Below are 27164 nucleotides of genomic sequence, written 5' to 3'. Positions count from 1 at the left end.
TAGCAATGAGGGAGGTTCCGTGGCCGTGGGACCCTCCCGGCCAGGGGTGGGTATAATCTCCTGGTGTGCCCGTTTGCTTAAAGCGCAGTATTGGGGTGGGAGTTACCCGATTTTCCAGGTGTTGTGTGTCTCAGTTCCCCTGGCTTGGAAAAGGGATTCCCTTCCCCCTTGTGCTTCCCAGGTGAGGCAATGCCTCGCCCTGCTTCAGCTCTCGGTGGTCGGGCTGCAGCAGCTGACCAGCACCGATTGTCCGGCACTCCCTAGTGAGATGACCCCAGTACCTCAGTTGAAAATGCAGAAATCACTGGTGTTCTGTGTCGCTTGCACTGGGAGTTGGAGACTGGAGCTGTTCCTATTCGGCCATCTTGCTCCCCCCCCTCAGAAGTGTGCAGTCTTAATGTATGGCTGTGAGAAACTGTTATTTTATGATCTTTTTATTAAAAGCTTGACTGAAAACTAAAATAAATTAATAAATTAGAGCAGGGAAGTGATATAGTCTTATCATACATGTAGGATGAACCACTACTAGACTGTTAGTCTCTAATACTGTATTCCTCAAGCTTTAACAGGCATAGAATTTTCTGGTAGTATTTATTTATTAATAAAATGTAGATCCTGAACTGATTGTTTGCCTGTGGTGGGGCCTGGGAATGTAAACATTAAACTAGTACCCCTGGTTATTCGGATGCAGAAGAGGGAGGACCACCCTTTGAGAAACACTGATTAAGGACTCCAGTTGTTTTTGATGATTCTGTTCTTCTATTTAGAATTAGAGGCACTTTGGAGACAAATTGCATGAGCTCAAATCCTAGCTCATTTGTTTACTAGCTGGTGACCCTGGGCAAAATACTTAACCTCTCTGTGCTTTTCATGTCTGTAATATAGTATAGCTATTTCATGGTAATTAAAGACATAAAATACACTTACACTAGAACCTGACATATATTAAGAGCTATTAAAGTGTTAGCTTTGCTCATTGCAACCTCTGCCTCCCGGGTTCAAGTGATTCTACTGCCTCAGCCTCCCAAGTAGGTGGGACTGCAGGCTCATTCCACCACACCCAGCTAATTTTTGTATTTTTAGTAAAGACGGGGTTTCACCATGTTGGCCAGGATGGTCTTGATCTCTTGACCTGTGATCTGCCTACCTCGGCCTCCCAAAGTGCTAGGATTACAGGTGTGAGCCACCATGCCCAGCCCTGAAAGTGTTAGCTTTTATTAGCATGACTGTTTCTAGGAAATCTCTCCTTTTTGAATACTCGTGTTATAATCAGCTCTCCTTTAACAGATAGGAAATGAACCTATATTTGTCCTAAGCTTTAAAGGATGCTGATGAGGAAATGCTAAAGATGGCACATGTTCAATGTAGTGTTAGGGAGATAAATTAACTTTCAACGAAATTGTTTCTTTTCAGTGAATATATTTAAGATTATATGTATAAGATATATCTTAGGGACCTGGGCAAGATGGCTGAATAGGAACAACTACAGTGTGCAGCTCCCAGCGAGATCAATGCAGAAGGTGGGTGATATCTGCATTTCCAACTGAGGTACCCAGCTTATCTCACTGGGACTGGTTAGACAGTGGGTATAACCCACAGAGGGTAAGCAGAAGCAGGGTGAGGCGCTGCCTAACCCGTGAAGCACAAAGGGTTGGGGAACTCCCTTCCCTAGCTAAGGGAAGCCCTGAAGGACTGTGCTGTGAGAAACGGTGCATTCTGGCCCAGATACTATGCTTTTCCCATGGTCTTCGCAACCTGCAGACCAGGAGATTCCCTCAGGTGCCTACACCACAAGGGCCCTGGGTTTCAAGCACAAAACTGAGTGGCCATTTTGGCAGACACCAAGCTAGCTGCAGGAGTTTTTTTCATACTTCAGTGGTGCCTGGAATACCAGCAAAACAGGACCATTCACTCCCCTGGAAATGGGGCTGAAGCCAGGGAGCCAAGGTCTACCTCAGTGGATTCCACCCATATGGAACCCAGCAAGGTAAGATCCACTGGCTTCAAATTCTCGCTGCCAGCACAGCAGTCTGAAGTCGACCTGGGACACTCAAGCTTGGTGCAGGGAGGGGCATCGCCATTACTGAGGCTTGAGTAGGTGGTTTTCCCCTCAGTGTAAACAAAGCCACCAGGAAGTTGGAACTGGGTGGAACCCACCATATCAAAGCCACTGTAGCCAGACTGCCTCTCTAGATTCCTCTTCTCTGGGCAGGGCATCTCTGAAAGAAAGGCAGCAGCACATCTGGTGGGTGCCCCTCTGGAACAAAGCTTCCAGAGGAAGGAACAGGCAGCAATCTTTGCTGTTTGACAGACTCTGCTGGTGATAGCCAAGCTAACAGGGTGTGGAGTGGACCTCCAGCAAACTCCAGCAGACCTGCAGCAGAGGGGCCTGACTAATAGAAGGAAAACTAACAGAAAAGAATAGCATCAACATCAACATAAAAGAACATCCACGCAGAAACCCCTTATGAAGGTCACCAACATCAAATACCAAAGGTAGATAAATCCACGAAGATGAGGAAAAAACAGTGCAAAAAGGCTGAAAATTCCAAAAACCAGAATGCTGCTTCTTCAGAGGATCACAACTCCTCACCAGCAAGGGAACAAAACTGGACAGATGAATTTGATGAATTGACAGAAGTAGGCTTCAGAAGGTAGGTAATAAACTCCTCCGAGCTAAAGGAGCATGTTCTAACCCAATGCAAGGAAGCTAAGAACCTTGAAAAAAGGTTAGATGAATTGCTAACTAGAATCACCAGTTTAGAGAAGAACATAAATGACCTGATGGAGCTGAAAAACACAGCTCAAGAACTTTGTGAAGCATACACAAGTATCAATAGCCAAATTGATCAAGCTGAAGAAAGGATATCAGAGATTGAAGATCAACTTAATGAAATAAAGCATGAAGACAAGAATAGAGAAAAAAGAATGAAAAGGAATGAACAAAGCCTCCAAGAAATATGGGACTATGTGAAAAGACCAAACCTAAATTTGATTGGTGTACCTGAAAGTGATGAGGAGAATGGAACCAAGTTGGAAAACACTCTTCAGGATATTATCCAGGAGAACTTCCCCAACCTAGCAAGACATGCCAAAATTCAAATTCAGGAAATATAGAGAACACCACAAAGGTATTCCTCAAGAAGAGCAACCTCGAGGAACGTAGTCATCAGATTCACCAAGGTTAAAATGAAGGAAAAAATGTTAAGGGCAGCCAGAGAAAAAGCTTGGGTTACCCACAAAAGGAATTCCATAAGACTAACAGCTGCTCTCTCTGCAGAAACCCTACAAGCCAGAAGAGAATGGGGGGCCAATATTCAGCATTCTTAAAGAAAATAATTTTCAACCCAGAATTTTATATACAGCCAAACTAAGCTTCGTAAGTGAAGGAGAAATAAAATCCTTTAGGGACAAGCCAATGCTGAAAGATTTTGTCACCACCAGGCCTGCCTTACAAGAACTCCTGAAGGAAGCACTAACCATGGAAAGGAAAAACTGGTACCAGCCACTGCAAAAACATACCAAATTGTAAAGACCATTGGCACTATGAAGAAACTGCATCAACTAATGGGCAGAATAACCAGCTAGCATCCTGATGACAGGATCAAATTCACATATAACAATAATAACCTTAAATGTACATGGGCTAAATGCCCCAATTAAAAGACACAGACTGGCAAATAGGATAATGAGTCAAGACCCATCAGTGTGCTGTATTCAGGAGACCCATCTCACAAGCAAAGACACACATACGTTCAAAATAAAGGGATGGAGGAATATTTACCATGCAAAGGGAAAGCAAAAAAAGCAGGGGATGCAATCCTAGTCTCTGATAAAACAGACTTTAAACCAACAAAGATAAAAAAAAGACAAAGAAGGGCATTACGTAATGGTAAAGGGATCAATGCAACAAGAAGAGCTAACCATCCTAAATGTATATGCACCCAATACGGGAGCACCCAGATTCATAAAGCAAGTTCTTAGAGACCTACAAAGGGACTTAGACTCCCACACAATAATAGTGGGAGACTTTAACTCCCTGCTGTCAATATTAGACAGAACAACGAGACAGAAAATTAACAAGGATAATCAGGGCTTGAACTCAGCTCTGTACCAAGCAGGCCTAATAGACATCTATAAAAGTCTCCACCATAAATTAACAGAATATACATTCTTCTTAGCACCACATCACACTTATTCTAAAATTGACCACATAATTGGAAGTAAAACACTCCTCAGCAAATGCTAAAGAACAGAAATAATAAACAGTCTCTCAGACCACAGTGCAATCAAACTAGAACTCAGGATTAACAAACTCATGCAAAACTGCACAACTACACGGAAACTGAACAACCTGCTCCTGAATGACTACTGGGTAAATAATGAAATTAAGGCAGAAATAAATAAATGCTTTGAAACCAATGAGAACAAAGACACAACATACCAGAATCTCTGGGACACAGCTAAAGCAGTATGTAGAGGGAAATTTATAGCACTAAATGCCCACGGGAGAAAGCGCAAAAGATCTAAAATCAACACCCTAACATCTCAACTAAAAGAACTAGAGAAGCAAGAGCAAACAAATTCAAAAGCTAGCAGAAGACAAGAAATAACTAAGATAGAGCAGAACTGAAGCAGATAGAGACACACAAAACCCTTCAAAAAATCAATGAATGCAGGAGCTGGTTTTTCGAAAAGATCAACAAAATGGATAGACCACTAGTTAGACTAATAAAGAAGAAAAGAGAGAAGAATAAGTAGACATAATAAAAAATGATAAAGGGGATATCATCACTGATTTCACAAAAATACAAACCACCATCAGAGAATACTATAAACACCTCTACGCAAATAAACTAGAAAATCTAGAAGAAATGGATAAACTCCTGGACACATACACCCTCCCAAGACTAAACCAGGAAGAAGTCAAATCCCTGAATAGACCAATAACAACTTCTGAAATTGAAGCAGTAATTAATAGCCCTAACAACCAAAAAAAGCCCAGGACCAGACAGAATCACAGGCGAAATTCTACCAGAGATACAAATAAGAGCTGCTGCCATTCCTTCTGAAACTATTCCAAGGAATAGAAAAAGAGGGACTGCTCCCTAACTCACTTTATGAGACCAGCATCATCCTGATACCAAAACCTGGCAGAGACACAACAAAAAAAGAAAATTTCAGGCCAGCATCCCTGATGAACATCAATGCGAAAATTCTCAATAAAATACTGGCAAACCAAATCCAGCAGCACATCAAAAAGCTTATCTACCACAATCAAGTCAGCTTCATCCCTGGGGTGCAAGGCTGGTTCAACATACGCAAATCTGTAAACGTAATCCATCACATAGACAGAACCAATAACAAAAACCATGTGATTATCTCAATAGATGCAGAAAAGGCCTTCGATAAAATTCACCCCTTCATGCTAAAAACTCCCAATAAACTAGGTATTGATGAAATATATCTCAAAATAGTAAGAGCTATTTATGACAAACCCACAGACAATATCATACTGTATGGGCAAAAGCTGGAAGCATTCCCTTTGAAAACTGGCATGAGACAAGTATGCCCTCTCTCACCACTCCTATTTAACATACTATTGGAAGTTCTGGCCAAGGCAATCAGGCAAGAGAGAAATAATGAGTATTCAAATAGGAAGGGAGGAAGTCAAATTGTCTCTGTTTGCAGATGACATGATTGTATATTTAGAAAACCACATCGTCTCAGCCCAAAATCTCCTTAAGCTGATAAGCAACTTCAGCAAAGTCTCAGGATACAAAATCAATATGCAAAAATTACAAGCATTCCTATATGCCAATAATAGAGAGCCAAATCGTGAGTAAACTCCCATTCACAATTGCTATAAAGAGAATAAGATACCTAGGAATACAACTTACAAGGGATTTGAAGGACCTTTTCAAGGAGAACTACAAACCACTGCTCAAGGAAATAAGAGAGGACACAAATGGAAAAACATTCCATGCTCATGGATAGGAAGAATCAATATTGTGAAAAAGACCATGCTGCCCAAAGTAATTTATAGATTCAATGCTATCCCCATCAAGCTACCATTGAATTTCTTCACAGAATTAGAAAAAACTACTTTAAATTTCATATGGAACCTAAAAAAGAGCCCTTATAACCAAGACACTCCTAAGCAAAAAGAACAAAGCTGGAGGCATCACGCTACCTGACTTCAAACTATACTACAAGGCTACAGTAACCAAAATAGCATGGTACTGGTACCAAAACAGATATATAGACCAATGGAACAGAACAGAGGCCTCAGAAATAACACCACACATCTACAGCCATCTGATCTTTGACAAACCTGACAAAAACAAGCAATGGGGAAAGGATTCCCTATTTAATAAATGGTGTTGGGAAAACTGGCTAGCCATATGCAGAAAACTAAAACTGAACCTCTTCCTTACACCTTATACAAAAATTAACTCAAGATGGGTTAAAGCCTTAAGCATAAGACCTAAAACCATTAAAAACCCTAGAAGAAAACCTAGGCAATACCATTCAGGACATAGGCATGGGCAAAGACTTCATGACTAAAACACCAAAAGCAATGGCAACAAAAGCCAAAATAGACAAATGGGATCTAATTAAACTAAAGAACTTCTGCATAGCAAAACAAACTATCATCAGAGTGAACAGGCAACATACAGAATGGGAGAAAATCTTTGCAATCTGTTCATCTGACAAAGGACTAGTATCTATAATCTACAAGGAACTTAAACAAATTTACAAGAAAAAACCCCATCAAAAAGTGGGCAAAGGATATAAACAGACACTTCTCAAAAGAAGACATTTGTGTGGCCAACAAAGATACGAAAAAAGGCTCATCATCTCTGGTCATTAGAGAAGTGCAAATCAAAACCACAATGAGATACCATCTCACGCCAGTTAGAATGGCGATCATTAAAAAGTCAGGAAACAACAGATGCTGGAGAGGATGTGGAGATGTGGGAATGCTTTTACACTGTTGGTGGGAATGTAAAGGCATTGTAGAAGAACACTGTAACAGACATTGTGGCGATTCCTCAAGGATCTAGAACCAGAAATACCATTTGACCCAGCAATCCCATTACTGGGTATATACCCAAAGGATTATAAATCATTCTGCTATAAAGACATATGCACATGAATGTTTATTGCAGCACTATTCACAGTAGTAAAGACCTGGAACCAACCCAAATGTCCATCAGTGATTGACTGGATAAAGAAAATGTGGTACATATACACCATGGAATACTATGCAGCCATAAAAAAGGATGAGTTCATGTCCTTTGCAGGAACATGAATGAAGCTGGAAACCTTCATTCTCAGCAAACTAACACAGGAACAGGAAACCAAACACTTCATGTTCTCACTCATAAGTGGGAGTTGAACAGTGAGAACACTTGGACACAGGGAAGTGAACATCACACTGGGGGGCCTGTTGGGTGGTGGGGGCTAGGGGAGTGATAGCATTAGGAGAAATACCTAATGTAGATGATGGGTTGATGGATACAGCAAACCACCATGGCACGTGTATACCTATGTAACAAACCTGCACGTTCTGCACATGTATCCCAGAAGTTAATGTGTAATACAAAAAAACAGAAAAAGTATGCATGAACAGGTATGTGTATGCAGCAGAGAAGAGGAGGTAAGTACCTATGGCTGATAATACTTAAGACGGCATCAAACTACATACCAAATTGTTACTTCACTTCTGTTTCTCTGGCTTACTTCAGAATTACCTTGCACAGGATGAAAGACTTAATGGAACAGGAAAGGGTCCTTGTGTTCAACCTCAGCTTTTAGGATGGGAGTAGCCAATGGGAATAATCTGGGCAATCCTGCACGTGAAGACTGGGAAACCCAAGTCTTATATCTCATATACCATGGTAATTTTTACAGTTCCACAGACGAAAATGAAATGAAACCAACTTCATCATTTTCAGAAAAGATGTCTTTTAAGAAATCTATTGTTATTACTATAAAAGCAAAATAAAACAGGATCACTGTTTTATATAATTACAAATTTTTAAAAATGTGTGCATGACAAATGCTGTGTAATACACCTCATTATTTTCAGAGTGTCCCTGATGGGCTCCTTATCCTTGACCTAAAAATGGTGATTCCAAATTTAAGACTTTCTTGGGTGTACTTTTTAATTGCAGTAAATACAGAGGTCAAAATTACTCTTGGGTTTCTAGTAAGAAGAAATGCAATTACTTGTGAATTATTTTAAGCTCAAATGCTATTTGCTATCTGTTAAAATGGTAAAACAAGTTACTCTGTTATGGACTATATACCCACAAAAGTCTTTCAGTAAAATGTTATTACGAAAGTGTGTCTTAAAATCTAATTGTTAGTCTTTGTTACACTTGCCAGCTCAGAACAGTCAGGAACCTTTTTGTGTGATAAGCCTCACAGAGGCTATGGAAAACATGAGCACTTTTTTCTTGGGAATATAATTGCAGTAATACTGTACCACCTAATGAAGTCATAAAAAATAATTTATGTAGAAATATAGTTCTGAGAGCCTTGCGATTACTGCCTTTTGTGTCATTCTGCCTACATTACACAAACTAGGACTTAGGAAGTCCTGGAAATAATATGTTGGATATTTTCTAATTATTGTGTCAGCATGATCAATCATTTTCTAAATTTGCCAGTTTCCTGAAATAGCTTAGCTTATGTTCATAGCACTTTAGAGGAAGCAGTGCAAAATTAGTTTCTATCGGTGTCACAAAAGAAATGAAATATTTATCTTTGGCAAAAAGACCTGTACAGCAAACTTCAATTAATGAGTACAAGAATTAGAAATCAAAACTTTGTTTAGTCTAAGGAAAAACAGTTCTTTAAACTGTAACCACATGGCTGTTTCTTGTTTGCATCAACTCTGGGTGACTGTTATTGTCTTCTGTGAATTCTCTGGGGCAGGGGCCTGACTTTGTTGAATGAGCCAATTGTTTTCCTTTGTGTTGCCCATCTAGTAAGTTCCCATCTGGTTTGTATCAGACTGTTTTCACAGCCAGCAACTGCTGCCTTCTCTATATCCTGACACTTCGGGGCCGCACACTATCAAAGCACTGCTGCGATGGCCTTGCTGGCAGGGCCTATACAGCTGTGCCTCACAGCTTGGAACTATTACCCAGAGTAATGGTAACGTAGAACTTGGACTGGCCCTTATTCCCACTGGTGTCGTGTGTACAGTGAGCAGAAACCCACCCTCTCCCTCTCTCCCCCTTGCCCCGAAACTTGCTATTCAACAGAAAATCTTTAAAGCTCTTATTTTAGGATGTGGAATGGTGGTGTTCCTATTTTCTAGTGGCTTCCTGTATTTGAAAGCTCATTTTTCATTCTTTCACTCTTTCAAAAGTTGCAGGTCTGGCCTTAGGGAAGTGAACTGGTCACTATGTCACATTTAATTTTTGTTTCTATATTTAGTTAGGAATGGCTAGAGATGTCAAAACCCACTGTCAAAGCTACACAGATAGTACAGTGTATTTTTAGTGATAATCACAAGCCATAATTTGAGAGAAGTCTTCATATTTCAGAAGGGTTTCCATCTCAGAAAGTAGATTTTCTGTGTGTAGATCTAGAGGCACTTAGCTTCAAACTGTTTAGTAAATATTAGGGAGTTACTTTGCCGTCAGCTTTGGTAATTATCAGATGTCATGATACGAATGTTATAATAGTGGCCTTCTCTAACAGTCTGTGGCCTGGTGTCATATACATGTATTAGAATTATGGGCATTATTACTGACAAAGCTATGGTCGAGTTTAAGTGTAGTTATGATTTTATTGCTTAATAGACATAAACTGAAACAGCAAACTTCTTTTGTACCAAAGAAAGGAATTAAATGTGAATTTACAATGTATTAAGATTTTTTAAATGCTGTCAAGATTAGTTAAAACTGGATTATAGTTTGTGCTTTCAATTAAATCAAGTGGCTGATTGTCGTAGAGCATGAAGTATCCTAGATAGTAAGCCCTGTGAGAGTTAAACTACAGCAACTACAAAATCTCACCTTCTGCTTCTGAATAATTTCAGTGCACTGGTATTTCAAGGTTTCAAGAGAAAAAATAGAAAGGAATTCATCTTTGTAGTCAGCAGTATGGCCTCTGCTGTAACTTAGTTACTTAGTGTTAACTATTTGATATTAAAGGTTACCTAGTAATGTCGGTAATTTGGCTTAATTTTATCATTGGAAAAAAGTTTAAAACTACAAAGGTATCACCTTTTAATTGCTGAAACTACCCTATTGGTTTTTTCCATTTTCACTTTTTTATGGAAGAATAATATACATTCAGAAAAGTACACATATCATAAGTGTATAGCTCAAAGAATTTTCACAAATACAGTACACTTGTGCAAGCAGTATCCAGCTCAAGAAATTGAACACTGCCAAACCCCCAAAGGCCCTCATGCTCCCTTTCAGCCCAGCCACAGTCTGCACTCCCACAAGCATAAAGCCACTATTCTAACAACCTAGCTTAGTTTCCTTGTTTGCACTTCACGTAAATGAAATCATACGGTATGTAAGGCTTCTATGTAAGGCAAACCTATTGTAGTTTTCAAGATTCTTTTAGTTTTTAAACTATTATGGCATGCTTTTATAAAGAATGATCTGAGAGGAATTTGTTTTAGTAGCTGTTTCACAGGCTATTCAACTAGCAGGAAGTGAGTTGTAGATAAAGTTGTCTATTAAAACATAGAGTCTCTCAGTTCTCAACCAAATTTTAATGCTGGAATGTCCCTCTAGACATTCTTGCCCCTAAAAGGCAGGCACTCTCTGTCATAACACCAACAGGAATACAGTCAAGTACTTAAATGCCTTTTAATGAGCTTTAATAATTGAATGTACATTACTCAAGGTAATTGTGATTTGCATTCAGGATAGGTGGGTCATCTATTTTCTGAATTAACTGTCAACTTCTTGGCAGTGGGATATATACTTTTATGCTGCCAGGATCCTATTTCTGAAAATGCTATTATTTAAGAGAGTTGGTATACCTACTAGAGCCAATGAGTAACTTAATTTGGAGGATATGGCCAGGTTATTTAACAAGTACTAACTTCTTTTATATATTTTAAGTACCCTAATAATTTATTGGATTTTTTTTTAAGTGTACTCAAATTAGTATAAAAATGCAGCTATTCTGACTGTTACTAATTTTAGATGTCTCCTTATTAGGTTTTGTTTTAAATTCTGTACATCATCCCTTTAAAAATTTGTGTTGTTTTATGGGTTAAAAAATTCACATTTTGGGGGGGCTTCATCTTTATATCCTTGTTTTGCCGTTAACAGCCCTATAGTTTTATGCTGTTTTCTTAGATAATCCACAAAGAGTTTGTTGGCCGGGCATGGTGGCTCATGCTTGTAATCCCAGCACTTTGGGAGGCCGAGGCAGGTGGATCACCTGAGGTCAGGAGTTCGAGACCAGCCATGGCCAACATGGTGAAACCCCGTCTCTACTAAAAATGCAAAACATTAGCTGGGCGTGGTGGCAGCCACCTGTAATCCCAGCTACTCAGGGAGGCTGAGGCAGGAGAATCGCTTGAACCCAGGAGGCGGAGGTTGCAGTGAGCCTAGATCATGCCACTGCACTCCAGCCTGGGCAACACAGCGAGACTCTGTCTCAAAAAAAAAAAAAAAAAAAAAAAGAATTTGTTTAAAATAATACTGTAAAGATTTATAGATGTAAGTATTGCTATACCAGTGACTCTTACTGAAAATAGCATTAAAGAGTCAGAAGGTAAGCTTTCAAGCCCACAATAATTTTTTTTAATATAAGAGTATAACTATTATAAAGCCCAAATTTCTATTTTTTAAAAATACCAATTTTTATAAATGTTATTTTATTTTAGATTCAGGGGGTACATGTGCATGTTTATTGCGTGGATATATTGGTATATTGCTTACTTGTGGGGATTGGGCTTCTAATGTACCCATTACTCAAATAGTAACATTGTACTTGATAGGTTATTTTTCAACCCTGCTCCCCCTTCCCCACCTTTTGGAGTTTTCATCGTCTGTTATTTCCATCCATATGTCCATGTGTATCCATTATTTAGCTCCCACTTACAAGTGAAAATATGTGGTAATGGATTTTCTGCTTCTCAGTTAGTTCACTTAGGTTAGTGGCCTCCAAGCTCCATCTATGTTGCTGGAAAGGACATGATTTCATTCTTTTTCATGGCTGTGTAGTATTCCTTGAAAAATACTAATTTTTGAAAAGCTTGTACACTAACTATAACATGGCTTACTTTCAGTTGGCACTAGATATAGCAATAATATTTTGAATGATTATTTGAAATGAAAAGCTAAAATATTGAAATAAGGGGGGTATTTGGAAAAGGCACAGTGTGTACAAGTAGTGCAATCCCAGTACCCCCTGTGTGCCTTCAATTAAAGGTTTTTCAGCCCGTATCCCTGCTTTTCCAGGCTGGAATTCTATTTCCAAATCTCAGATCACTTGTTCTTTATTTTATAGTATCTTCAAACATTTAAGTAAAAGTTAACAAGTCAGCTTTTAGTGATAAAGATAAAATATCAATTATATTTACAGTTAATATATAACTCAATTTCTAGTCAGCATTGCTCATTCAAAATTTCCATAGAAATGTTAATAGAAATTTATAGATCAAATAATTGCAAAGTTTTCCTTCTCTTCTTTTGACTTCAATACCAGTATTATGTTTTTTTTTTTTTCAGTTTTGATCAGCAGGATAAAGAATTGTAAGAACCAACAAACTTGAGAAGCAGTTTTCAAGTTGTGTTGATCTAGTTGTAGACCATGTTTGCTACTTTAATCAACTGCAGAGCACAATACTCACCCTTCCAGTAAACCCCGTAAATCAACAAGAGAGAATTATGAAGCCACTACTTGTTCTAAGAATAAAAGTGGTCAACTCTGATATTGTGATAGTGGCTTGTTTTTTTTTACTGTTAAGAGTTATCACTGCAGAAGTCAAGATTCTCCCCCAGTTTTGACTGAGGAGAGTTTATGTTTACAATAACAGCAACAACAATATGTCATAGTTACCATTTATGTACCCTTCCTTTATGTGGCATACTCTGCTAAAATCCTTGATAAATGCAATTAGGTAGATAATATTCTTTCTATAAACAAGTGGTTCTTCAATGGAAGGGATCTCTGAGGTGGTATTGATACCTTTGTTTTCATGTTTATACTGTTTGTTCTTTGTAGAATTTGAAAGGGAGCTGTATTAAACTGGAGGGACCAAGCAGTCATAGTTTCTCTCCCTCTCTAACTCTTGGAAATTTAGAAACAGAGTGAGAAGTGAACACAGATAGCATTTAAATGATAACATTTAAATGTTAAATGTAAGCACTTTTTTTTTTTTTTTTTTTTTTTTTTTTTTTGCGAGGGAGCCTCACTCTGTCGCCCACGCTGGAGTATAGTAGTTGCAATCTCGGCTCACTGCAAACTAAGGCTCCCAGGTTCATGCCATTCTCCTGCCTCAGCCTCCCAAGTAGCTGGGACTACAGGCACCCGCCACCACACCTGGCTAATTTTTTGTATTTTTAGTAGAGACGGGGTTTCACCGTGTTAGCCAGGATGGTCTCAATCTCCTGACCTCGTGAGCCACCACTCCCGGCCCATAGTGAGCACTTTTAATACATTTAAAGATTTTTAAAAATTGTATCACAGTTGAGCTGGGCATGGTGACAGACACCTGTAGTTCTAGCTACTAGGAAGACTGAGGTGGCAGGNTAAACCTTTTTTTTTTTTTTTTTTTTTTTTTTTTTTTTTTTTTTTGCGAGGGAGCCTCACTCTGTCGCCCACGCTGGAGTATAGTAGTTGCAATCTCGGCTCACTGCAAACTAAGGCTCCCAGGTTCATGCCATTCTCCTGCCTCAGCCTCCCGAGTAGCTGGGACTACAGGCACCCGCCACCACACCTGGCTAATTTTTTGTATTTTAGTAGAAACGGGGTTTCACCGTGTTAGCCAGGATGGTCTCAATCTCCTGACCTCGTGAGCCACCACTCCCGGCCCATAGTGAGCACTTTTAATACATTTAAAGATTTTTAAAAATTGTATCACAGTTGAGCTGGGCATGGTGACAGACACCTGTAGTTCTAGCTACTAGGAAGACTGAGGTGGCAGGATGGCAGGATCCCTTGAGCCCAGAAGGTCAAGGCTGCGGGTGAGCTATGATTGTACCACTGCACTCCAGCCTGGGTAACAGAATGAGACCCCATTTATTTAAAAAACAAACAAACAAAACCTATATTTTTGGTTGTATGTTCAATTTTGGTCTATTTGTGGATATCAAATATATGTAACTTGTATTTGTCCACATTCTTGTCCTTATAAAACTATGTAAGTTTTCTACAGTATAACAATAATAGTTTAACATGAACGTTTATCTCCAGTGAGAATATATGGCCCAGCATAACGAAATATGGAATGCTTATAAATTTACTCATTTAAATATCTTCTTATAAAACTCCACCCAATTTTTTTTTAATTTTAGTGTAATTTTGTTTTAATTTTAATTTTGTGAGTACACAGTAGGTATATGTATTTATGGGTTACATGAGATATTTTGATACAGGCATGCAGTGTGTAATAATCACATCAGGGTAAATGGAGTATGCATCTCCTTTGTGTTACAAACAATCCAGTTATACTCAGTTATTTTAAAATGTGCAATTAAATTATTTTTTATTATAGTCACCCTGTTTTGCTAGCAAACTACTGGGCCTAATTCATTCTTTTTTTTTTTTTTTAACCCATTAACAATTGCCACTTCCCTCCCACTCTCACTACCATTCCCAGCCTATGGTAACCATCCTTCTACTGCCTATCTCCATGAGTTAAATTGTTTTTTCTCTTCTCTTCCCTTCTCTTCTCTTCTCTTCTCTTCTCTTCTCTTCTCTTCTCTTCTCTTCTCTTCTCTTCTCTTCTCTTCTCTTCTCTTCTCTTCCCTTTTCTTTTTCCAGTCTGGCTCTGTCATCCAGGCTGGTGTGCAGTGGCACCATCTTGGCTCACTGCAACCTCTGCCTCCTAGACTCAAGCCATCCTCCCACCTCAGCCTCCCAAGTAGCTGGGTCTACAGGCACAAGCCACCACACCCATCTACTTCTTGTATTTTTTGTAGAGACTGGGTCTCACCATGTTGCCCAGGCTGGTCTTGAACTCCTAAGCTCAAGTGATCCACCTGTCTCAAACTCCCAAAGTGCTTGGATTACAGGCATGAGCCACCTCACCCGGCCTGTTTTTATTTTTTAGTTCCCACAAATAAATGAGAACCTTCAAAGTTTGTCTTTCTGTGTCTGGCTTATTTCACTAACATAATGACCTCCGGTTCTATCCATATGGTTGCAAAAGACAGGATCTCATCCTTTTTTATGGCTGAATAACACTCTATTGTGTACATGTACCAGCCAAAATTTTTGTGAAATAAATGAAGCTTAAGAGATAACTGAGTTTTATCTTAAGGAAAATTAGAAAAGAAATACTGATTATACAACGTTATAATTTTTTTCATATCACCCTACCCCAAGAATTTGTTTGAAATAAGTTATAGAAGGTTGTTAATTGACTATACTTCACAGCACAGATTAACAGCCTCAAAACAGAGCCGTGCCCTTGGTATCTAGGGTATCTTGTTGGCCTGAGACCTATATGTGCTATAGGTTTCGCTCAGTTAACTTTCCGATTCTCTGGCCATAAAAAAAAGTTTTTCCTCAGCCTATTTTATCTCAGTACTAACAATTTGCTTTGGTATAATAGTGTATTGCTCTTCTGTGCTCCCTGACAGCTTTATGGGTTGTTTCCTACGGATTGCATTGAGTAATATGCTCCAGGCTGGCCTAGGAAGAAGGGAGATTCTAAACCTCTTTTTGTAATTATTAAATTCTTATGTAAGAGAATCTGTGAAAACTCTTCACCTTGAAAGAAATGGCCCATGAATTTCCTTTATTTAATACAAATTTCAGATTTTCTCGTGACCCTTTGCTTCCCCCCATCTGTGATGCATAAAGACAATAATCCATTAAAGTATTTTCTATTGATAGTCATTAAAATTCAGCTGTTTAACTTCTTGCTTTACATTAAGGCCACTAGATCAAACTTCTTTTTACCTAGTTTTATGAGAATAACGGTGGGAGTGCATTTGGTTTGTGTTCTTTTAGTGAATGGAAATGAATCATGATTGTTTCTATGCTTAACTGATTTTCTTCTGAAAAAATAAATTTGATGTGGTTTTACCAGGTGATATGGATCAGACACAAAACGAGCTCAATCCGTACCTCACATGTGTATTTACAGGTAAGAGTTTTACTTTAAAAGTTCTTGAACTTGGAGCTGTTCAGATTTTTTCATTGCCTTACGATTCTTTCTCTCATAATAACACAGTAGAAATAGTAATAGCAATTTTTAATTCTTCTGTAATATCTGTAAATTCACCCCAGGTTATAAACTCAGCTCTCCAAAAGGTGTAAGTTAGGGGACAGGAAAAAAAAAACCTATCTTTTTGCTTTGGAAAGTTTATAAAATGATGAATTAAAAGGCTGCAGGTGTGGTATTCAGAGCACTAAGGATAGGACTCGAGATAATTCCAGCTGGGGGAGGTTATTTGTTGGGACAGGACAGTGTTTAAACTTTGAAGTCATTTTAAACAAAGTGAAGCAGCTGGAACCTGGCATAAGAAGAAACAGATCTTTCACATTAACGATTGCTTTTAGAGGAAAAGAATTGGAGTTGTTTTACAGGTGTCGGAACATTTATTCTTCCTATAAGAACTGCTTTGTTTTACCTTAAATTATAAATTTTAAAATAAGCATTTGTCAACTCATTTGAAAAACAAAAAAAGTAATCGGATTCATATGCCTAAAAGATATTTTGGGGTAAGATTATTGTAACATTTTAAGTTACCCTTTCTAAAACATGAGTAAGGAAAGAAATGTTTAATAGTGACTAATTCTGGAAAGCAGAAGTGAATAAAATATTGCATACTATACTTAACATCAAATGATAAGGCACCTTCTTCATCAAGACTTTCATTTATTCTCAAACACTAGGACTATGATGTTGCAAATCTGTACGACTGGGTTAAGTATGTGAGGAGAATTGAATACAGCAGGATAGTTTAGCAGCTGCTTACGCAGGGATTGGAGCAAGAGTGGATGAGCCCAGGGTGGACAGGAAAAATGCTTCAAGAACTCAATAAAACACAGCTGAAATACTATAACATTTTCACAGACAGCTGGGAAGCAACTGCATTGCTGGAACTCAGGGCTGATTTTAAAGACAAGATCTGGTCAGCGTGAATCTAAGCAAGCTGTTAGCAAAGAGAAACCACAGACTCTCTGGGTAGAAACAAATCAATTTGGTTCAGCAGTGATTTCAGGGTCCGCTATTTGCCCAGCATCATGCTGAGGCTTTGTAGGATGCAGAGGTAAATCAGACAAAGTCACTGTCCTAGTGGAGCACATCTTTAACAGAAACAACAGACTTACAAGTTAGTAACAATAATACAAGGTGATAAGGTCACAGATACTTACTGTGTACCTGCTGTACTAGTCACTCAGAACACAAAGACTGTCAGTTCCAGAGACTTCACATGCTCTTAAGGAATGCATTGTCTGGTAGAAATGACAGATCCATAAATAATTACAGTGCAGTCTGGTAAGTGCTGCAATCAGAATAAGACAGCCACAATTAACAGGAGAGGAACTAATATTTCACCACTATCACTGGAAAAACAATTCAGAGAATTGAATCCTACCATTCATTACATAACTTATTACTTAGAATCAATTATAGTTTTCTTTTACTTAGTTTTATAAATCTGACATCCAAAACAGAAAATATAAAATTTTGTTATGAATTTTAAATATTTTAAAGCAAAAAAATGGAATTTCAAATGTCAAAACGTGTATTATGTCTCAGGAAGCTTCTAATGCATGGTCTGACTCCATGGCATGCCCCACTTAAATGCATGCCAGGTTAAATGACATACTGCAAACCCATGGAATCAAGGAATAGTCTTTTTTATAGACCTGAAAACAGCTGTTGAAACAATTACATCATAGAGTAATGACTTGACTGTGCAAATTTAAAAAGTCAAACTTTAAAAGCATCAAACTATATTTAATAGAGGTAGAAGATTTATATTTACTTTCACGGTGATTTATTAAAATGTTATGTCTTTTCTTTAAAAAAATTTAAATTTTTTTATGAATGTTACCCTTTTCGCCTGCTCACAGTAATCTAAGTGATGCTTTTTTTAATGTTCCCAGTCTAAAGAGTTCTCTTACGAAGTTCCAAAACTGTGATTTAGCTTGTGTAAATGAATACTTTAAATAAAAATATTTCGGCCAGGCGCAGTGGCTCACACCTGTAATCCCAGCACTTTGGGAGGCCGAGGTGGGTGGATCACAGGGTCAGGAGTTTGACACCAGCCTGAACAACATGGTGAAACCCCGTCTCTACTAAAAATACAATAATTAGCCGGGTGCGGTGGCGCATGCCAGTAATCCAAGTTACTCAGGAGACTGAGGCAGGAGAATCGCTTGAACCTGGGAGGTGGAGGTTGCAGTGAGCCGAGATCACGCCATTGTACTCCAGCCTGGGTGACAGAGCGATATTCCATCTCAAAAAAAAAAAAAATTCCCAAAATGTACATTAGCAAATACCTTTATATAAGACGGTACATTGTATTGCTATAACTTCTTGATTAAAACACAGTTAACTAGAGTTTAAAGTAGCATAACTATTTGGAGGCCTCCCAGAGTGCACTCTCTCTTTCCCCACTCCCTTTTTTTTGTTTCTTAATTGTATTTCAATGAAACATTCTTATTCCTCCTTCTAAAGCAGAGTACCATTTGCAGCCCACCCTGAGCCTCATTGCCTTTTAGATAGTGGCTTCCAATTACATAAAAGTAAGAGCTGAGCTGATTGAGTGCTTTCTATGTTCCAGCACTATACAAACACTTTGTATGTATTATCTCGCTGAATCCCTCATAAAAACCTCTGAAGTTGGTACTCATATTTTTTTTATAGTTGAGAAAACTGGAGTTCAGAGAAGTTACATAACTTTTTCAGTCTCTTATTATTTTCTATCCCTCTTACCTTTTACCTATTTTTCTTTACAGTACTTATCACTTCCTGTTATATTTGATGTTTATTTCGTTACTTGTCATTCATCCCCTAAACCCAACAGAATGTGCGGCCGGTAAGGTTGGACCCTTTGTTTTCTTCACTGCTGTATTCTCCAGAGTCTAGAACAGTACCAGGCACGTAGTAGGTGCACAATTGATATCTGTTGGATGGATGAATGAGTTCGGCTCTGCCCTGTTCCAGAATCCATTCTCTTAATCCCCTCTGCCTTTTACTCCTTCCCATACAGAAGCCTCACAGCAGCAGTCTGGGTGGGGCCATTCCTAAGTGACCTGATTTGGACCCTACTCTTGACCTGTCATAAAGAGACTTGTGCTTAAAACTATCCCTGCTCCCAAATTTGTTGACGTTTTTATTACTGCCTGGTCAGTCAACCAAATCTGTCATTTCAGAGTGAAACTTGGTTCTTTTTAAGTACTAAGTCCCCATCCAAAATATCTTGACCCTATTTCCACTGCTAAGGACCATTAGTTCTTCCATGGACTATTTTTATAGATCCCTCTCCTCTCTCTTTATCTTCCACACAGCTATTAGTATGATTTTACCTTTTTTTTAAACTTTTATTTTGGGTTTGGGGGTACATGTGAAGAAGGTTTCCTGTATAGGTAAACTCGGGCCATGGGGGTTTGTCATACAGATTATTCCATCACCCAGGTATTAAGCTTAGTACCCAATAGTTATTTTTTCTGCTCCTCTTCCTTCCTCTTACCCTTCAACCTCAAGTAGATCCCAGTGTTTGTTGTTTCCTTCTTTGTGTTCATGAGTTGTCATCATTTAGCTCCCACTTATAAGTGAGAACATGCAGTATTTGGTTTTCTATTCCTGTATTAGTTTGCTAAGGATGATAGCTTCCAGCTTCATCCATGTTCCTGAAAAAGACATGATCTTGTTCTTTTTTATGGCTGCATGGTATTCCATGGTATACACGTACCACATTTTCTTTATCCAATTTGTCATTCAGGGGCATTTAGGTTGATTCCATGCCTTTGCTGTTGTGAATAGTGCTGCAGTGAACATTTGCATATATGTGTCTTTATAGTTGACTGATTCATATTCCTCTGGGTATAAACCCAGTAATGGAATTGCTGGGTCGAATGGTAGCTCTGCTTTTAGCTCTTTGAGGAATACATCATATTACTTTCCATAATGGTTGAACTAATTTACACTCCTACCAAGTGAATGAGTGTTCCCTTTTCTCTGCAATCTCACCAGCATCTGTTATTTTTTGGCCTTTTAATAATAGCCATTCTGACTGGTATGAGATGGTATCTCATTGTGGTTTTGATTTGCATTTCTCTAATGAGCAGTGATATTAAGCTTTTATTCATATGCTTGCTGGCCTCGTGTATGTCTTCTTTTGAAAAGTGTTCGTGTCCTTTGGGGTTGTTTTTCTCTTATAAATTTGTTTAAGTTCCTGGTAGATGGTGGATATTAGACCATACATTTGCTCAAATTATTCCTCTGTTCAAAATCTTTTGTCACTCCTTACTGCTTTTACAGGACTTGGCCCTGGCCTTGCTTTATAGCCTCATCTCACCATTCCTCCTATCCAAACAATATTTGATATCAGAATACTCAGAGTTCCCTTAACACATTAACTTTATCTTGACTTTATTTTGTTGTTCTTGTTTCCTTCATTGCCTTCCCACCATCTTTTCAGTCCCAACTCAATGGCTACCTTCCACTTCATTTAAACTAAGGATTCCTATACATGTTTATCTCCTCTACTAGGTGATGAACTTCTTGAGGATGAGGACTCTGTCTTCTTCATCTGCATATGCTCTTAGCTCCATACATGCAGAAGATTCATATAGATGTTTAGTTAGTGCATATATGCTTTTGGAGAAGCCCACCTTAACGTCTCTGGGCCTCAATTGCCTTGTCTGTTTCCCAGATTTACTGTTAGGATCAGATTATATGATGGGGAAAATGTATTTACAAAATTTGAATTGTTATAAAAATATAAGGCAATAACTGCAAGAAATGCTTATAGTGATTGAATTCAGTATGTTCCTTGAGACTTGGAAACTTCTAGGAGATCCCCCCACCCTAAAAAGTTATGGCTCTTGTTACAGCATTGAGCAATTTAGTCAGTAATTTCATGCACAAAGTAGAAAAGAAGGTATATACAAAGTGGTTTTGTGAAATTAAATAACAGAGAAAAGAGTATTTGGTATCCCTGTTGTTTTTGGCAGATGCATAACTCAAGGAATGGAGTTTTTCTTAATAATAATTAGAGGGTAACATTAAGTTGTTTGTATGAGTGGAAAATTAATTTGCTCTAGGACTTAGTTATATCCAGTGTTAGTTTTTACTTTATTGATGAGGTGAGCTCTGATACTGGCTGCTTCCCTGAGTTATTTTGTGTATTCTGCATCATGGCTTTGTAAAATATAAGAATATTTAAATATTATATATTATTAATACTTATGTCCTATACACATTTTTAAGGCCAGGCATGGTGACTCACATCTGTAATGTCAGCACTTTGGGAGGCTGAAGAAGGAGGATCACTTGAGACCAAGGAGTCTGAGACAAAGGAGTTTAAGACCAGCCAGGGCAACGTAGGGAGACCCTCCCTTTACAAAAAATTTTTTTAAATTAGCCAGGCATGGTGGTGCATACCTGTGGTCCTAACTACTTGGGAGGCTGAGGTGGAAGGATCACTTGAGCCTGCAAGGTTGAAGCTGCAGTGAGCCGTGATCATGCCACTGCACTCCAGCCTAGGTGACAGAGCAAAACCTGTCTCAAAAAAAAAAAAAAAGATTAAAAAAATATAGTTTTAGTAGCTATTCATTTTATTTTTATTATATCCTGACAAACTGAAAGACTAAAGTCTTTTCCCTATTTAAAATATTTATTCTATTAAATTCACGTAAAACTTGCTTCTTTTTAAATACTATGTATTATAGTTTGTGATATTGCTGTAATGATGCCAATTCTTATCTTTCTCTCCCTTTTTATAAAAAAAAAAAAAAAAAAAATGAAATTGATACAAGTAACAAAAAAGGAATGGTATAGTATTTAAAATAGTCTTTGTTAAATTTCCTTATATGAAAGGAATTTTCCTTTTATAAGTATTCTAATCTTGGACAGCTGTGATTGAGTCATCATTAAAATTTCCAGAACTGTCTAATTGTACTGTGGCCCCTATACAAATTTAATGAAAGATTCTATGTTATTACTGTAGAAACTACTTGAAAACATAAAGGGATTTTAGAAAATTACTATGACTCTTTCTTGTCTGAAATATGTCTTTTAGATTGTTTAAGGTAATTTATTGTTAAGGTAGCTATTATTCTTATGTCTATGGTAAATCCATGAAATTTTAAATGGGGATTTTTGTTTGTTTGTTTTAAATAATACCAAGTTGACAGTCTTTATATTCTTAGGCATTGTGCTTTAAACTTACAGGGGTGAATTCGGGTATAGGCAGATACATACACTTATGTAGTCAACTTTGATTTTTTTACATATTAATGAATTATTTATCCCAAACTGCCTGCCCTCTACCACCAGCCAGCTTTCATATTAGACATTATAATATTACTCTCAATCCATGGAATTGGAACCTTTTTTTCATATTTCATTAAATGTAGAGATAATGTCTACTTTACAGTAGAGAGAGAAGTCTATTTTACAGAGAAAAATGCTTTCCAAAGTCAAGGGTCAATAATGCTTGGATGACCACTGCAGTATGTTTTTCCTCTGACATTGCTAACCTTATATCACTTCTGTTAACTAATAGCATAACACCCTTAGGCACTCAGTAAATCATTATTAATGACATGCTCTTGAGTTTGAGTCCATTTTTTAGGAATAGGAGGAAGAGCAAAGTGCCTTGGCAACCTTTGACTTCAAATGCCTTTTACATGGCTCATGTCTTACCTCTTTAAAAACAAAAACAAAAGAAAACAAAAAACAGTTCTTGTGCTAACCACAAACCTTTAATTTCTGGCTATTATAGTGTTTTATTGCTCTCCTAGCTATTTACTTAATGATAACAGTAGTAATAATGGCTATCTTTTAGTGGTAATGGGAGCGCTTAGTTTCTGACCACTTACTGAGTGCTAAGCTCTGTTGTTGAGCTCTTCACTGACACTATTTTATCCTCACTATACTGTGCAAGGTAGGTACTATTATCCCATTTAACATATGGGAAACTGAACTTTTGAATGGTAAAATAACTTGCTGACAGCCACACAGCCAGCAAGAAGTTAAGTCTGGATTTCAGAGACTAGGCCCTTAACCCTACTTGATCTTACTTAGCATTTATCATTTGTATCACAACTTTTAGTTTATATACTCTTGAAATGTTGTCTCTGACTGATGAGGAGTGATGGTAGAAAGGAGAAAGGTGTATTTTACCTCTCTGACAAGTTCTGAGCACCTTGGGACAAGACATTCCCTCATATGTAATACTTATTTGGAATCTATCCCCCACCCCTCCCCCCACCATATTATTTCGCAAAGTATAAAGCACGTGAATACTCAGGATATGCATGTTGAGCTGAATGAGCTTGTCCTTTGTATAGGTGGGAAAGCAATGCCACTCTCCGCTTCACAGATGCCCCCTGCCAAGATGTCCATGACGCTGCCCTCAGTGAACCTCGAGGATTGCTCTCAGTCTCTGAGCATCAGCACAATGCAGGAGGACGTGGAGTCTTCCGGGGCAGATACCTTCTGAACGGGAAGAGACAGCCAGCACAGTGTTTATGCCACTGATTTTAAAGTCATTTTACCTTCGCTTAAAACCCTCTCTCAGACTGTTTGGTTTTTGAGCATATTCTGAAAAAAAACATTTCCAATTTTTTAAATAAAATGAAAAGCATAATTTGGGTATTTAAAATTTTTAAATAAAATAAGTATAAGTCATCATAAGTCTGATTGTGAGTTGTTTCTTAGAATCCTGAGATAGCATAGAGTAGTGGAGAGGGCATGGCTTTTGACATCTAGGCATTTAATCTATAGGTGTAATTATCTGTATGTATTTATAAAATTAGGTAGTTCAAGGTTATTCATTCTGACATTTTTATAACAGCAAATAGAAAAAAATCAAATGTCTATCAATAATAGACTGGTTTTAAAGTGGTGGTACATCAGTAAAATGGGATACTATGTATTACAAAAAAAGACTTTAAAAAATTTATGTATTGATATGGAATAATCTCTGAGATGCACTGTTAAAGTGAAAAAACCAGGTGCGAAATAGTGTGTGAACTATGCAATTGTTGAAATTATTTAAAATGGGGTGGGGAGGAATTCAGATGTATGGTATGTCACATATTCTTACATGTATTTGCTTGTAAATGTATTATAGAAACAAGAAACTGCTAAGTTTGTCTTCAGGGAGGAGAATTGTTGGCTGGGTGATAGGAGAGGCTAAGTGATGGGAATCAAGGATAATCGTGGTTTCTATGTATTTGAACTTCAGTTGTCATAAAAAAAAATTATCAGTGAGATTAATTTTTATATGTCTTATGTATACCATATAAACCTTTATAAACCTGTGAAACATGTAACTCTATTACCTTTTGCAACATAAATACATAAAATTAAAGGAAAATAGAAAGCATTGCTTTGTAATCAGATACATGTAGGTTCTAATCCCAATTTCTGTAACTCCTTACTCTGTTATAGGGGCCAACCAAGCCCCTTCTTATCAGCTGTTTCAGGTTAATGGGTTTAATACTTATTTTTGCAGAATAATGGGCATTAGTGATTGTGTGTGGAGATGGGGTTGGGTAGTGCCCAGCACAGTGCTTGATACCATGTAAGTGCTCACTAAGTGGTGGTGTTCTTATTATCTTGAGGGATTTCAGTACTGTATAGTACAGAGTATAAGCACATGAAAAGAAAGGCAGCCTAGCACTAGTTAAAAAAATTTACCTCCCGGAAGAATCATTTTCTGTCACAACTGAATTTCAAACACACAGTAATTACAGTCATCCTTGACTTTTCAGCATTTTGTAGATTGCTAAGTGGGTCTCAGCACTGGCAGCACATTAGAACCTCTGGGAGCTTTAAAAAATACTAATGCCTGGGCCTTGTACCAAGGGATTTCAATTTAATTGATCTTGGATGGGGTCCAGGCATTGGTATTAAAAAAAAAAAAAAGGCCTTTTCAGGTAATTTTAATGGGCACTCAAGGCTGAGAATTACTGAAGAGCAATTTAGAATTCCTTTAACTTCTAGTAGGGGCCATTGCCTGGGGATTTTTTTTCTCACTGAACATAGAAGCTGCAAGAATCTATGGAAAATCAGAAATGTGTCAGCCTTCTACATGCACTTCCTCATAGCTTCTCTCAGGTATTTGGTTACTGGAATGTTTTAGGTTTCACTTTGGAACCCATTTTCTTTGATATGGCCCTTTGGACAGTTCTGCTTATAATAGTTTCCTTTAAACAAGTGGAAGAAATGCTGCTCTGTGGATTTTCATTTGTTTTTGATATTCATCTACAAGTCTCTGGGCAAGGTGAAAGGTGGTGAAATGTTGCCTAGTGCTGCTTCATTTTAAACATGACACCCTAACCCCCAACCTTGGTTTCTGGTTTTCATAGTTTTTTCTGCATTGGAAGGATTTTAGCAAAATCTTATTTTAGCTAAAGCATTTTTAATTTAAAGGTGTTGGTAGATTTTTCTCCCTAACCATAGAAAGCCTGCCTTTTCTAACTTTAGGGTAGAAGCGTAATCTTGGATTTATTCTACTCCTTGTGCACTTGAGCTGTTTTTTAAAAAAATTAGTGTCCGATTGAATTTCGCTCTTGTTGCCCAGGCTGGAGTGCAATGGCACAATCTCGGCTCACCACAACCTCTGCCTCCTGGGTTCAAGCGATTCTCCTGCCTCTGCCTCCTGAGTAGCTGGGATTACAGGCGTGCGCCACTACGCCCAGCTAATTTTGTATTTTTAGTAGAGACATGGTTTCTCCGTGTTGGTCAGGCTGGTCTCAAACTCCCGACCTCAAGTGATCTGCCTGCCTTAGCCTCCCAAAGTGCTGGGATTACAGGCGTGAGCCACCAAGCCTAGCATTCATCAGTATTTTGCTTTATAGGATTATTTCTGTTCAGGGTTACTCCTGTACACATTCCTCTGCCAACCACTTCAAATCCTTTTGGAATAAGACTATATATGTAAAAACAAACTAAATGGCACTTTTGATTTTATAAGCTTTAAAATTTTTATTTTATATTTAATTTTACAATTTCCAACTTCTGGAATAAACTATTTATGAGACATGCTATTAAGAGGTAGACTATCAAGATCAAGGCTGTTAATATTGCTGGGCTATGACTGGGCATGCTGGCTCATGCCAGTAATCCCAAGACTTTGGGAGGCTGAGGGCAGATCACTTGAGCTCAGGAGTTTGAGACCAGCCTGGGCAACATGGCGAAACCCATCTCTACCAAAAATACAAAAAATTAGCTGGGCATGGTTGCACACACCTGTAGCCCTAGCTACTCAAGAGGATGAGGTGAGAGGATTGCTTGAGCCCTGGATGTCAAGACTGTAGTGAGCCGTGGTTGTGCCACTGCACTCCAGCCTGGGTGACAGAATGAGACCGTGTCTCAACAACAACAAAAAACCGCTGAGCTAATATGCCTTAACACTAGGCTAACATGTGTTTAAAATGTTCCTTTCTGCTAGGCGCAGGTGGCTCACACCTGTAATCCCAGCACTTTGGGAGACTGAGGCAAGTAGATCACCCAAGGTCAGGAGTTTGAGACCAGCCTGGTCAACATGGTGAAACACCGTCTCTACTAAAAATACAAAAATCAGCCAGGCATGGTGGTGCGCACCTATAATCCTAGCTACTTGGGAGGCTGAGGCAGGAGAATCACTTCAACCCAGGAGGCAGAGGTGGCAATGAGCTGAGACTGCACCACTTCACTCCAGCCTGGGCAACAGAGTAAGACTCTGTCTCAAAAAAAATTAAAAAATAAAATGTTCCTTTGGTTTAAATCCTAAATTCGCTCTTTGTATACTTTAATAGAATCTTGA

General features: G+C 38.2%; 1 protein-coding gene across 1 annotated transcript in view; it reads left to right on the top strand.

Moving 5' to 3' along the window:
• The window catches only part of KIAA0586 (KIAA0586 ortholog), a 132802-nt gene extending 108761 nt beyond the window's left edge, over positions 1-24041 (top strand). The window contains 2 exon segments of the mRNA XM_017872202.1: positions 16256-16312; positions 23701-24041. Coding sequence (XP_017727691.1) covers positions 16256-16312; positions 23701-23852 — 209 coding nt within the window. The 3' untranslated portion in view covers positions 23853-24041.
• Positions 24042-27164: the final 3123 nt, after the last annotated feature.

The sequence above is a fragment of the Rhinopithecus bieti genome, unplaced genomic scaffold (assembly GCF_001698545.2).
Source record: "Rhinopithecus bieti isolate Rb0 unplaced genomic scaffold, ASM169854v2 scaffold_6717, whole genome shotgun sequence".
Classification (NCBI taxonomy): Eukaryota; Metazoa; Chordata; class Mammalia; order Primates; family Cercopithecidae; genus Rhinopithecus; species Rhinopithecus bieti.
Note: the sequence above shows the minus strand (reverse complement) of the source record. Positions and strands in the feature narration are given on the sequence as shown.